This window comes from Bos grunniens, chromosome 13 (genome assembly GCF_055505025.1).
Source record: "Bos grunniens cultivar Pamir isolate PY7600 chromosome 13, Bosgru_T2T1.0, whole genome shotgun sequence".
Lineage (NCBI taxonomy): Eukaryota > Metazoa > Chordata > Mammalia > Artiodactyla > Bovidae > Bos > Bos grunniens.
In genome coordinates this window covers 8,949,024-8,963,106 of record NC_141177.1, presented here as the reverse complement: position 1 = coordinate 8,963,106, position 14,083 = coordinate 8,949,024, and the positions used below count along the sequence as shown (strand labels likewise).

Below are 14,083 nucleotides of genomic sequence, written 5' to 3'. Positions count from 1 at the left end.
ATAGGGGATGTACAGAGAACAATAGAACAGCCATCTTGAGTAACCTGATAATACAGCTACTATCATTACTATTGTATTTATTATATTCTTTCTGTTGCACCAGAATGTCTGTTCTTTGCTATAGAAGGTTAAGTTGAGGAAAGGAAGCAATCTTTTTTTAATTCAATGCTCTGATGCTTCTACCCTCCATGGTTAAACATACATAGAAGCCCTGCATTCTAGATAAACTTGTGACTCACTATCAGGGGTCTAAATCAGCTTGGAACCTTCAGCTTCATGGCTGGATACCCAAGCACTCACTGTCCAACTCATCACTAGGAAATGCCCAGTCCTGGCCCTTGGGGTAAGTGGGCCCAGCCCTCTCAAGCATCAGGCCCAGAATATAACATCAGTTGATACCAAAACTCTCCTACTTGCTACTGGCTACACCATGAAATTGATCGAGCTGGGATTTCTTCTGGGGCTCTTCACCTCCTTGCTGACTACTCCATTAATGGGTGGTATGACTCAGATTACTGACATGATATGTAAAAAATTCAAAGGTATGAAATTGAAGCAGAAAATAAATCCAAGGACCAATTTTGAATGAGGAAGAAAGAATTAGAAAAAATTTGATATGCAGATGGTCCAAGAAGGTCCTCCTTTAGTATCAATACCCATAAACGCTGACTGCCTTGACTTGGGGCATATATTCTAGGCATCCTGTGGATGTTTGATGAGAAAAAACAAACTGTGATACAAATAAGTCCTTTCCAAATGGGATTCTCTTTTGTAGGCCATGCAAAGGACTAGAAGTATTCTGAATTACGGGTTTCACTGTAAATTTCAAAAATTCCAGACCATTCAAGGACATGGGGGGAAGAATTGGAGGAAGGGATAGTTGGGGAGTTTGGGATAGACATGTCCACACTGCTATATTTAAAATGGATGACCAATAAGGACCTACTGTACAGCACAGGGAACTCTGCTCAATGTTATGTGGCAGCCTAGATGGGAGGGGAGTTTGGGGGAGAATGGATACATGTATATTATGGCTGAGTTCCTTCCCTGTTCACCTGAAACTATCATAACACTGTTAATCAGCTATCTGTGCTGTGCTTAGTTGCTCAGTCATGTCCCACTCTTTGCAATCCCATGGACTATAGCTTGCCAGGCTCCTCTGTCCATCGGATTCTCCAGGCAAGAATACTGGAATGGGTTGCCATGCCCTCCTCCAGGGGATTTTCCCAACCCAGGGATCAAACCCAGGTCTTCTGCCTTGCAGGCGGATTATTTATCATCTGAGCCACTAGGGAAGCCCAAGAATACTGGAGTGGGTAGCCTATCCCTTCTCCAGGAGAACTTCCCAACCCAGGAATCGAACCAGGGTCTCCTGCATTGCACCAGGAATCAAACCAGGCTTCCCTGGTGGCTCAGATGGTAAAGAATCCGCCTGCAATGCAGGAGACTTGGGTTCAATCCCTGGGTTGGGAAGATCCCCTGGAGAAGGGAAAGGCTACCCACCCTAGTATTCTGGCCTGGAGAATTCCATGTACAAAGGAGCCTGGCAGGCTACAATTCATGGGGAAACAAAGAGTTGGACATGACTGGAGCGACTTAGCACTAGCACAGGCTCTGGGGAAGGAGAGAACACTGGAACACATGGTTACTGTTTAGAGAAACTTACAATGTAGATGCAAAAGACAATGAAGTTTTCTTTCACAGGTACTATATACAGGCTCAAGTGCTTCCAGAACATAGGGAAAAAGTAACACAGTCTACACTGTAAGTCAGACACCCCAAATTCCAGCCTTGTCATTTAACAAACTAGTCCAAGTCACTGAATCCCATACCATCCCTTAGCTTCAGTTTCACTTGTATAAAGTGTGGATCAGAAGAATGCCTGTATCAGAGGATGTATGTATAAAATAAGCTTGTGCATGTCACTGTATTTAAATAGCTACTTTTACCAAGGAATAAATCCCAGTCTGGCTGCTTGAATAGGATGAACAACAATCTCTGGGTTGCCAGTATAACCGTGTTGTAGCTGTTTGGACCACTTACTATGTGATTTTTTTTTTTTTTGGTATTTTTATATTAAATTTATTTATTTCTAATTGGAGGATAATTGCTTTACAATGTTGTGTTGGTTTTTGCCTCATATCACCATGAATGAGCCATAGTATACATATGTCCCCTCCCTCTTGAACCTCCCTCTCACCTCCTACCCCATCCCACCCGTCTAGTTTGTCACAGAGCACCTAGCTGAGCTCCCTGTGCTGTACAGCAACTTCCCATTGGCTATCTGTTTTACCTATGGTAATGTATATATTTCAATGCTACTCTCTCAATTCATCCCACCCTCTCCTTCCCCTGCTGTGGCCATAAGGGTTATTCTTATCACTAAGAACAGAAGGTTTGCCTCTGGGAAGGGGACAAGGGGAGAGATGACAGGGTGTGAAGGTGAAAGAGTATTACCTCCAAGGTTATGCATCTTGGTATGTACCCTGTTTTGAGCAGCAGGCACAGTTAACTTAAAGTGGGGACATGGTTAGTATAGTGGGTCTATGAAAACTGGAAGGTAAGCATTGAATGTCCTGTCCAGGCAGTTAAGAGGCGAGAAAGATGAGAAGGAGATTGTGCTTTCATATAACGTAAGATATGAAAGGTGAATGTCATTACTTTGCACAAGATACTGGTAAAGGGTTTCACAGGAGGTTCAGTGGTATAGAATCCACCTGCCAAGCAGGAGACACGGGTTCGATCCCTGAGTTGGGAAGGCCCCGTGGAGAAGGAAATGGCAACCCACTCCAGTATTCTTGACTGATAAATCTCATGGACAGAGGAGCCTAGCAGGCTACAGTCCACGAGGTTGCAAAGAGTCAGACAGACTTGGTGACTAAGTCCCCACCACCACTGACAGAACCCCCTTTTTCATGGCTCACCATCTCTCCAAATCACTGCTGAAGACCAGAAACTGGAGTTTTAATCAATTTGCATGCCCAAGGGCAACCTTGCCAGGGGATCTTAATTCCAAGAGAAAAACAAATGCCTTTCAGTGACCTTGAATAGGGGTATTTCCAGACTGCCGTGACAAATGTGTAAAGGCCTGTGAAGATAAGCTCTTTAATTCCCCCTAATTCAATGTGAACCTCTCACGCAGATCGCTGCAAGATGCCGCTCAATTTTGGCAGCTGCTATGACATTCAGTTCAGATATTTCTACAACATTACCTCTGGATTATGTGAAAGTTTTGTCTACACTGGCTGTGATGGCAATCTTAACAACTACAGGCTTAAAATAGAATGTCAAATGACCTGTGAGAAAAAATACATAAAGTAAGAAATTTAATGTTATTCTTGGTTATTGGGGGAGTGGAAAGGAGAGGCTCTGAGATCCCAGGACAAATCCTGGCTGGGGAGGGGAGGTGGGATGATTGTCATAATCAAAACATTTAATAGTTGGGTTGGATCTCATATCACTTGTCAATTTGCAGTTAGGAAATCAAAAGTCTAGAGAGAAAATTATAGCCATCATTTATTGGACAGTTAGCATGTGCTGGGTACTACACTAAGTTAATTACATATATTGATAGAATTTAAAATTAAAATCACCCTAAGATAGGTGTGTATCATGATTTTTATATGGCAGATGAGGAAACAAAGTCCAATATTGGTAACTAACTGGTCCAAGATCACATTAATAAATGGCATGGCAAGGTTTCTGACCAAATCTGGTCATCCAGGGCCGGATCATCTTACATGCACAAGATCACCCAGACCCAAACCTTGAACTCCGAGACCTGTGAACTTCCCATAACAACATGCTGTTTTATAGCGCTAAGCTCCCAGCCCACACCTCACCATTTCCCAGTCATAAAACTAGAAGGCGGTCCACAGAGGTAACAGGGCTATGGTGTGGGTGATCTCTAGGAAAGTGGGATGGAACATGGCCTTGGGAATAGTTCAAAAGCAGAAAATGTGTTTTATTTATTTACTTAATATCCCTAGTGACTCTTTGTAGCGCCTGGCACATAGAAGACAATAACTAAGTTTTGAGGAAATGAAAGAGAGATTAATGAAGAATGAGAGTTTAATCAAGGGAAGTAGAGGGACACTGAAAGAGATGCCATCCTCTGGGCTTTCCCTGAGATAAAAATGACTTAACATAGTCCAGGGGGACTTTACAAAACCTATAACCTGTTTCTTTTGTTTCTTTGTTTGTTTTGCTTAAACAGACCATCTGGGGAAACTCCCATCAGCTAAGAAGCTTCTTAGCACAAGCACACTGAAGAACAGCTGTGGGGAAAATCAGACCAGTTTTAAGATCTTTGAAATGTGCATCCTTTTACTATTTTCCTAATGTTAGTGTTGTGTTTCCTGAGAAATAACTGTATGATCATTAAAATGAAAAAATTTTATGTGTGAGCCCTTCTTCCTCTCTGCAATTCCCAACCCACCTCCCACCACTTTATCCAGAGCTGGAATGTGAGCTGGTCCTAATCCATTACTCCCCACTCCCTCCTGAACCATTCCTCATGCATATAGTCAATGCTTACACTGTTAGAGATGTGATGAGCCAAATCTAGATAGGTTTATATCACTTCGCCTCTCAGGTTGAGTAGTTAGTAGAACCAAAGTACCAAATCTACACTACTCTTTGTCCTTGAAATCAAACCAAGCAGTGACCCTTAAACTCAAATGAAATGTTCTTGCACTCATAACAAATTTTTCTTCACAGTGTCTTCCAATTCATGTTCACCAAGGCAGGAGTCCCAATTTGTTTAACTATTGGGACTAATAGTTAACTATTTGTTTAGCTATCTTCCTGATATCATCTCTATTTATCACGGTTATTGAATACTTGGACATTTTTCAGTGCCTCAATCACTGACATTTGACTTGGCTATTCTCAGCCCTGAGAAAAGAACTCTCAGCTTCAGTTCAGTGAGTATGCTTTAGCTCCCAAGAGAGTGACCATCCTGACACTGTTTGCCAAGTCTTCTGAACACAGTGCTACAAGGTTCCACATGACCATGATCTTCCCAGCTGCAGGACACTCAGCTTAGCCATCTCATTTCTGAATTTCTTCAGGCATCCCTTCCCTGAACCCCTTCCCTGTCCATCTTATTGACAGATTCCCATCCCATCCTGCACCACCAGTTGCTAGGGCCAATGTCAGGGGCCTTATGAACCAGCCAGTGAAATCTTGTTGCTAGACGTGCAAGTTTGGTCTCTGCTCAGTCTTAAGAATAAGAAAACAAGTTCCCTAAACTGAGACAGTTTTCTGCAAAAATTCTGATTACTTCAAGAAGAGACTCTCGTCCAGACAGGGTTTACTCTGAATATATGTACATTTCAACTTTGGTAAAGATTCTAGAATTGCAAATCATTCTTGAACCCCATCAGCTATAGGAGACATGCTATGGGGCCTGAAATACAGGCACTGGGCTAATCTGACTGGTCCACATAAATGAAAGTTCTGACATTTTCCTATTGTGAGACATGAAACTGGGTGTCCCAGAGTAGGTTTGTTGGGTACAAAAATGCATAACATATTCCCATAGACTGTTTGCTTCCTCTTCCAGTCAACTCCTGGAAAAGCCAGAGAAGTGGGGGAAAAAAGTGTGTAAATATTAATAACCAAACTCAAGACTAAGAATCCTTTGAGGAAAGAGGGCAGTTATACCTTAGGGAGGAAAGGATATTTTGATGCCCATGACAGTTGGGCACCAAAAGTGAAAGAATGACTTGGATGACGGCTTTTAACTTGTGTTATTCTCCTCAATACAAAAATCTGGGTCTGTCAGTGTTTCCCTTGTCTTCCTTGGCAAAGCAGTAACAGCCCCAAGATACAACAAGGGCAACTGAGATAACATGTGTGGCCCTAGCACCCAGCTAAAGTAAGGTGTGTATAAAAACAAGTGCAATGGACTTCCCCGGTGGTCCAGTGGTTAAGAATCTGCCTGCCAATGCAAAGGACACAAGTTCAGATCCCTGGTCCAGGAAGAGCTCACATGCTGGGGAGCAACGAAGCCCATGTTGCCACAACTACTGAGCCCATGCACCTTAGAGCTAATGTTCCACAACAAGAGAAATCACTGCAGTGAGAGGCCCATGCACCGCAACTAGAGAAAGCCCTCGTGCAGCAACGAAGAACAAGTGCAGCCATAAATAAACAAATAAAATAAAAAACTGGTGCAACTGGACTAACCAGACACAGAGTTTATTGTTTTGTCTTCTTCCTATATGCACCAAAGGTCCAACTGTCACATCTGTACATGACTACTGGAAAAACTATAGCTTTGACTAGACGGACTTTTGTCGGCAAAGTGATGTCTCTGCTTTTTAATACACTGTCTGGGTTTGTCAAAGTTTATCTTCCAGGAGCAAGTGTCTTTTAATTTCATGGCTGCAGTCACCATCCAAAGTGATTTTGGAGCCCAAGAAAAGAATATCTGTCACCATTTCTACTTTTTCCCCATCTATTTTCCATGTAGTGATGAGACCAGAAGCCATGATCTTAGTGTTTTGAATGTTGAGTTTTAAGCCAGCTTTTTCACTCTCGTCTTTCACCTTCATCAAGAGGCTTTTTAGTTCCTCTTCACTTTCTGCCATAAGGGTGGTGTCATCTGCATATCTGAGGTTATTGATATTTCTCCCGGCAATCTTGATTCCAGCATGTGATTCATCCAGTCCAGCATTTCATATGATGTACTCTGCATATAAGTTAAATAAGCAGGGTGACAATATACAGCCTTTCTCAATTTTGTACTCCTCTCTCAATTTTGAACCAATTTTCTGTTCCATGTGGAGGCTGAACCAAGTGGAAAAAACATCCAGCTGTGGATGTGTCTGGTGGTGAAAGTAAAGTCCAATGTTGTAAAGAACAATATTGCATAGGAACTTGGGATGTTAGGTCCATGAATCAAGGCAAATTGGATGTAGTCAAGTAGAAGATGGCAAGAGCGAATATCGACATTTTAGAAATTAGTGAACTAAAATGGACATGAATGGGTGAATTTAATTCAGATGACCATTATATCTCCTACTGTGGGTAGTAGATATTTCTTCCCTTTTAGAAGAAATGAAGTAGCCTTCATAGTCAACAAAAGAGTCTGAAATGCAGTATTTGGGTGCAGTCTCAAAAAAGACAGAATGATCTCGGTTTGTTTCCAAGACAAACCATTCAGCCTCACAGTAATCCAAGTCTATGCCCCAACCACTAATGCCAAAGAAGCTGAAGTCGAATGGTTCTGTGAAGAACTCCAAGTCTTTCTAGAACTAACACCAAAAAAAGATGTTTTTCTCATCACAGAGGACTGGAATGCAAAAACAGAAAATCAAGAGATACCTGGAATAACAGGCAAGTTTGGCATTGGAGTACTAAATAAAGCAGGGCAAAAAACAGGGGAGGATAATTGTTGTAATTAATTTCAATTTCAGCTCTTAGAGGAGTAGCAGCTCTGTATTCTCCACCCCCAGCCACGTGACAGACAACTGTGCACATGTTCCTGGAGAAGTTTAAACATAGCTGTGGCAGCCAACTTGGGCAAAAAGAATTCTGTTCTCCAAATATCAGGGATCTATGCTCTGCCTGCTGATTGCCCATTCTGATCTCACAAAGAAGCACCTCCTTTCATTGTTACAAGCCCTTCCCCCTCTGGTCAAAGTGACTTCCAGGGCCAGTGCCCATTTCCCTACACTTCATTTTTCTCTTTCTGGGAGCCAGACATTTAAAAAATAACTACGTATACAGGAAAAATTAGAAAGTGAGAATGCATGTCCTAGAAAGGGCTCAGAAAAAAATGTGAAAATATCGTTAAGTTTTCATTTCAGACTGATCCTCAACATACGGACAGACTAAAGCAATAAAAAACAAACAAAAACAAAACAGCACTCACAAAAACAGTAATAAAATAAAATCACTCCCTAGGGAAGGGGGAGAAATGGATTTCCAGAGTTACCACATTATTAGATTCAAATGTCCGATTTTTTTAAAAAAAGAAAAAAGTCACAAGGCATACAAAGAAATATGAAAGCTTTTTTAATAAATCAATAATAATTGTCCCTGAAGAAGATCTGATGGAAGATCTGCTAGAGAAAAAGTTTTAAGACAACTGTCTTAAAGATGCTTAAAGAGCTTTCCAGACCTGGCTAAGGAGGAGGCGCCATCATGGGAGTTGACATTTACCACAAGAACAGAAAGGTTCCACACAAGGAGCCCAAGAGCCAGGACATTTACCTGGGGCTGTTGGTCAAACCATACAGGTTCCTGGCCAGAGGAACCAACTCCACCTTCAATTAGGTTATCCTGAAGAGATTGTTCATGAGCTGCACCAACTGGCCACCACGGTCCCTTTCCTGGATGATCCGGAAGATGAAGCTTCTTGGCCGGGAAGGCAAAACAGCTGTGGTTGTGGGGGCTGTAACTGATGGTGTTCATGTTCAGTTCAATTCAGTTCAGTCACTCAGTCATGTCCGACTCTTTGCGACCCCATGAACTGCAGCACACCAGGCCTCCCTGTCCATCACCAACTCCCTCAGTCCACCCAAACCCATGTCCATTGAGTCGGTGATGCCGTCCAACCATCTGATCCTCTGTCGTCCCCTTCTCCTCCTGCCCTCACCCTCAGTCTTTCCCAGCATCAGAGTCTTTTCAATTAGTCAGCTCTTCGCATCAGGTTCGTGTCCAGGAGGTGCCCAAACTGAAGCTTGCGTGCTCTGCGAGTGAGCGGCCGCGCCCAGAGTCGCATCCTCAAGGCAGGGGGCAAGATCCTCACCTTTGACCAGCTGGCCCTGGCCTCTCCCAAGGGCTGTGGCACTGTCCTCCTCTCTGGTCCTGACAAGGGGCGAGAGGTGTACAAGGCATTTCGGCAAGGCCCCAGTAACCCCGCATAGCTACCTCAAACCCTATGTCCGCTCCAAGGGCCGGAAGTTGGAGTGTACCAGAGGCCAACGAGCCGCTCTGCCGTGGCTGCGAAAACTAACCTGAGAGTCTACCTTGTTATTAAAAAGATTTTGGATGAAAAAAAAAATGTTCAAGGAACTAACTTGAAGAAAGTCAATACAATGAATGAATAAGATGGAAATATCCATACAGAGATTTTTTTAAAACTAAAAACAAACAGAAAAGAAATTCTGGAACTGAAAAATACAATAACCAAAATGAAAAAACCATTAGAGGGATTCAAAGGCAAATTTAAACAGGCAGAATAAAAAAGCAGTGAACTTGAATGATGATAGAAATTCTCAAGTCTGAAGAACAGAAACAAAAAAATACCTGTGATATATCATAAAAATATATCAAAATACTCATTGTGGGAGTCCCAGAAGGAGAAGTGAGAGAGAAAAGGAAGAGTTTTTGAAGAAATATGACAGAAAACTTACAAAATTTGGTGAAAGATATGAATATAAATACCCAAAAAGTACCATAAACTGCAAGATGAACAAGATACATATCCCTTATAAATAAACAGATTTTCTTCTCTTAGCCAACTTTTGAGTTCATGAGTGATGAGACCATGTCATCTGAGTCTTCTGTGTCTCTCTACCCATTCTCTTTTCCTCTAAACCTAGGACATACATAGCCCATCAGAGATTAAATCATAACAATCAGCATGTCTGGAAGGAATTCCTCCATGTTCTAAGGCTGATAAAAAAAACAAGGAAATATATCCTCAGTTGCAAAGACTTTCAGATAGTGAAACCATCATCATTTCTCAAAGTTCCATTCTAGTAGATGAGATTGAATCAAATAATTAGTAATATTAATCATACTACTAACTATAGTGTTATGGTATATTATAGTATTATAACTATAGTTATAATAGTATAACATAATCAAGTAGTATATAAATAAATACAACATAAATAAAAGTACAGCTTTTATAAGTGTTACCAATGACAGGTACATATTGCTATAAAATTATAGAAAAGAGAGCTTGCCCTGATCAGGGAAGCCATGGAAAGGTTAACAGAAGAAATCACAACTTAGCCAAAACCTAATGGATGAGGCAGAGGAACGATGAGATAATAGAAAAACAGGCAGAGACAATACCATCTGTAAAAACATGATGGTTGAGAAAGTGACGGGTTTAACAGACTAAAAAATAAATTCCGTAAGTTAGGGGAACAAAGAGTAGGAGGAATTTTTGAGAAGACAAGATGCCTCTAGAGATGGGAAAACATAAAGTAAATAAATTAACAGGACTTATTATATTTTATTACTTCTTGCATTAGGATATAAATTCCTAAAATAGTCAGGAACAATATAATACTGCTTACTAGGAAAACCATAAAGCTTTTATTAAGTCCATTAAGGTTGGTTTTGACAAAAATATAATGGACAAAAAAAATCAAATCTAACAGGATGATGAAACAGTTTTGGAGATGGATAGTAATGATAATTGCACAGCAACATGAGGGCACTTAATTCACAAAACTGTACACTTAAAAGTGGTTAAAATGGTAAATTTTATGATATGTGTGTTTTACCATAATAAAAAAATCTAAGTTCATTATAGCAGTATGCTTATGTCCCAAAATGACCTAGTATTTGATCCTATTGTAGAATCATAAGAAATTAATATCATAGCAAATGGGACACAGGGAAGTTGGATGTCTCTTTGGTTAAAGTTATGCATAGCTTCTATATCTGTTCACTGAAAAAGACCCTGATGGTGGGAAAGATTGAAGGCAAAAGGAGAAGGGGGCAGCAGAGAATGAGATGGTTAGATAGCATCACTGATTCAATGGCCATGAATTTGAGCAAACTCCAGAAGATAGTGAAGGACAGAGGAACCTGGTGTGCTGTAGTTCATGGTGTCGCAGAGCAGGACACAACTCAGCAACTGAACAACAAAGCTTCTACATCTAAACTTACAGCTGTGATTATTGTGAGTCTATTAACCAAGTGATGGGCTACTCAAGCAAGGGGATCATGCTATTTACAAAGTGACATATCTGGTCCATCTGACTATTAGGAATCTCTTCCATATTGATGATCTCTAATGAATATGAATGGTCTCACATTATGGGTTCATTTTATCCCATAAGTTACTCTTGAGCAACAATTATGTGTCATAATAAAATTTCTGTTCACATTTCCTTCTCTAAAACTTGTTCTTAGATTTTTTGCCACTGTGCCATGAGGCATGTGAGATCTTAGTTGCCCGACCAGGGACCAAATCTGTGCCCCTGCATTGAGAACACGAAGTTCCCCTGCCAGGGAAGTCCCAGTTCTCACCAACTTTTAATCTGACTTATTCCGCTACCCTTGCGATAAAAACAGACCATTATAATTTCCCATAAATCCATGAATTAGGTTGTCTTTGCTTCTGGGTAAGGTGGACAAGGACAGATATTTCCTCAAGATCTGCCCACTCAGAAAATTTTCATTCCTCACTCTTCTTCAGGGTAACGAAGCTATAAATGCTGAAGCAGTTGTTTTCGATCAGTCCTAACACACATACACAGAAGGATTGTGCAAATCAGACAATTTTTCCACCATCAGTCATCCCTGAAGAAACCATAAGTGTGGATTTCAAATACTGTAACAGCACAACACAACAGGAAGAGCATATTCCATAGGTTAAGAGTGTAAATTGCTTGCTCATAAAATTTACTTGTGCCTTTGGGGCCATGTCATAATTGGTCTAATATAGATTCCTTCCTTATTTAAAAGGACTTTCAATGGGTTTACCAAGCACTCCAAGCTTTTCTCAAGCACCCTTCTTTTGCAAGCTTTTTTCCAGACAAAGCAAGGAGTTAATGACCTGCACTGTTTTCCACCCTGTAAAGTTACACCCACTGTCTTAGATCCCCACACACTGAAATGGAAAGTTTCATCTTCTCTCCCTGAGGACCTACAGAGAACATACTGAGACCATAACTCTGAGACCCTGAGAACATACTCTCACACTTGCACATGACCATACAGGAACTTTAGGAACCAAATATTTAAATAACAATGCCATCACATAGCCTGTCTACTGAGCACATTGCAGGGAAATACAAGGCATTCAGCACTCTGGGACGTATTTATTCCTTCATCATAGCCTAGGGTCTCTCTGTCCCAGCCCAGACACTATTCAGCCTTGTCCTACTAAGGACAATAGAGCTGGTGACCAGGCCAAGCAAAGATGTTGGTCTTGTTGAACCTACAGAACCAAAGCTTTCACATTCCTTTTACTGTAGCTGCTGGCCCTGATCTTACTCCATGCTGTGGAGAATGTACTCCAGCCAATGCAAGATACTTAGCCTCTACCCACGGACTGTTAAATCAGAGTCCAAGTCTCTTATGCAATTTAATTGTGCATGCTCAGTCGCTCAGTTGTGTCCCCTTTGTGACCCGCCCTTTTTTTTTTGCGACTCTTTGTAACCCCATGAACTGCAGCCCACCAGGCTCCTCTGTCCAAGGAATTTTCCAGGCAAGAATACTGGCGTGGGTTGCCATTTCCTACTCTAGGGGATCTTCCTCATCCAAGGATAGAACCCGAGTCTCTTGTGTCTCCTGCATTGGCAAGAGGATTCTTTACCACTTCACCACCTGGGCAGCCCCATACAATTTAGTTATGAAAGCCTTAAAGAAAGGAATTATGTTTCATTTGGCTTCCTCAAGCAGTATATGACCTAGAAGAGCAGAGAAACTACATAATTGTAGATGGATTACATCATCAGTACAGGGCTGGATTATAACGACACACTAGAACTCAAGTATGCAAAAACATTTAAAGGCTACCAAAAAATTTAAAATATAAGTTTAACATTTTTCAAAAATAGTATTCCACCTAGATTTAAATCAAGGTTGCTTATATTTTTTGCCACACAGAATATATATTATTAATAACATGGAGATATGGAGTCATAATATGTAACAGAATTTATATAGTCTATGCATTATAAGCTAAAACATTTTAATCCTTTCTTACTCAAGTCCAAGTCCAAAAAAAAAATTAATGCCCTTAGCAAAAAGAAAAATCCTGGCACCAATAAGATTATAGATTAAGATTTGCCCAGTATGAACAAAAATCCCTGAATGTTAAAAGCTTGGATTCTCTAGTGGTGATGGTTTAGTCACTAAGTCATGTTTGACTCTTGCAACCCCATGGACTATAATCCCCAGGTTCCTCCGTCCATGGGATTTCCCAGGCAAGAATACTGACATGGGTTGCCATTTCCTTCTCCAGTGGATCTTCCTGACCCAGGGATGAAACCTGGGTCTCCTGCATTGTCGGCAGAGCCGCTTCTGCCCACACTTTCAGAAAAGAAAAGACATCATGACTGAGAGTCTAGTATGTGGAGGGAAAGTTCTGCAAAGAAAACTTGGGATGCTATTACCAAGTGGAGGATAGCAGGCAAAACCAAAAATATTCACTACTCCCATCCCTTGACTCTTAAACTCGTACGCACTGTTTTCCAATCATAAACTTTTTAAGGTTTATGATTAACATAGCCAAAAACATTTAACAAAACCCAAAAAGAAACCGTTGGCAGTCCCATTCCCTACCTCAATTAGCTTCAGGGCTAGGGTTTTACAGGTAAAGTCCCTTATCTTTTAGCACGACCTGAACCCTGCCAGGAAATTCTGCAATCAGTGTATCAAACGGCAAGTTTCAACATCAACCAACATATCTTAAATAAAATAGTAGGTAAAATGGAAAAGAGACCATGTTTGTGCTATGTGTATGCTCAATCATGTCCAACTCTTTGCAACCTCGTGGACTAAAACTCGCCAGGCTCCTCTGGCCATGGGATTTTCCAGGCAACAGTACTGGAGTGGGTTGCCGTTTCCTCCTCCAGGGGATCTTTCCGACCCAGGGATAGAACCCTCTTCCATCTCCTGCATTGGCAGGTGGATTCTTTACCACTGGGCCACCTGGGAAGCCTATTTGTACTGTGAAGTGAAGTGAAGTCGCTCAGTCGTGTCTGACTCTTTGTGACCCCGTGGACTGTAGTCTACCAGGCTCCTCTGTCCATGGGATTTTCCAGGCAATAGTCCTGGAGTGGGTTGCCATTTCCTTCTCCAGGGGATCTTCCCAACCCAGGGCTTGAACCAGGGTCTCCCACATTGTAGGCAGATGCTTTACCATCTGAGCCACCAG

At 41.4% G+C, this 14,083-nt stretch overlaps 1 protein-coding gene and 1 pseudogene across 1 annotated transcript; both read left to right on the top strand.

The window, feature by feature from the left end:
• Positions 1 to 430: 430 nt before the first annotated feature.
• SPINT4 (serine peptidase inhibitor, Kunitz type 4) lies at positions 431 to 4,244 on the top strand. Its single transcript, XM_086331609.1, has 3 exons — positions 431 to 542; positions 3,143 to 3,317; positions 4,217 to 4,244. Exons 1-3 carry the CDS (start codon positions 431 to 433, stop codon positions 4,242 to 4,244), a joined length of 315 nt encoding a protein of 104 aa, XP_086187735.1.
• A 3,882-nt stretch (positions 4,245 to 8,126) lies between these two features.
• Positions 8,127 to 8,973, top strand: LOC147360123 (large ribosomal subunit protein eL18 pseudogene; annotated as a pseudogene).
• Positions 8,974 to 14,083: the final 5,110 nt, after the last annotated feature.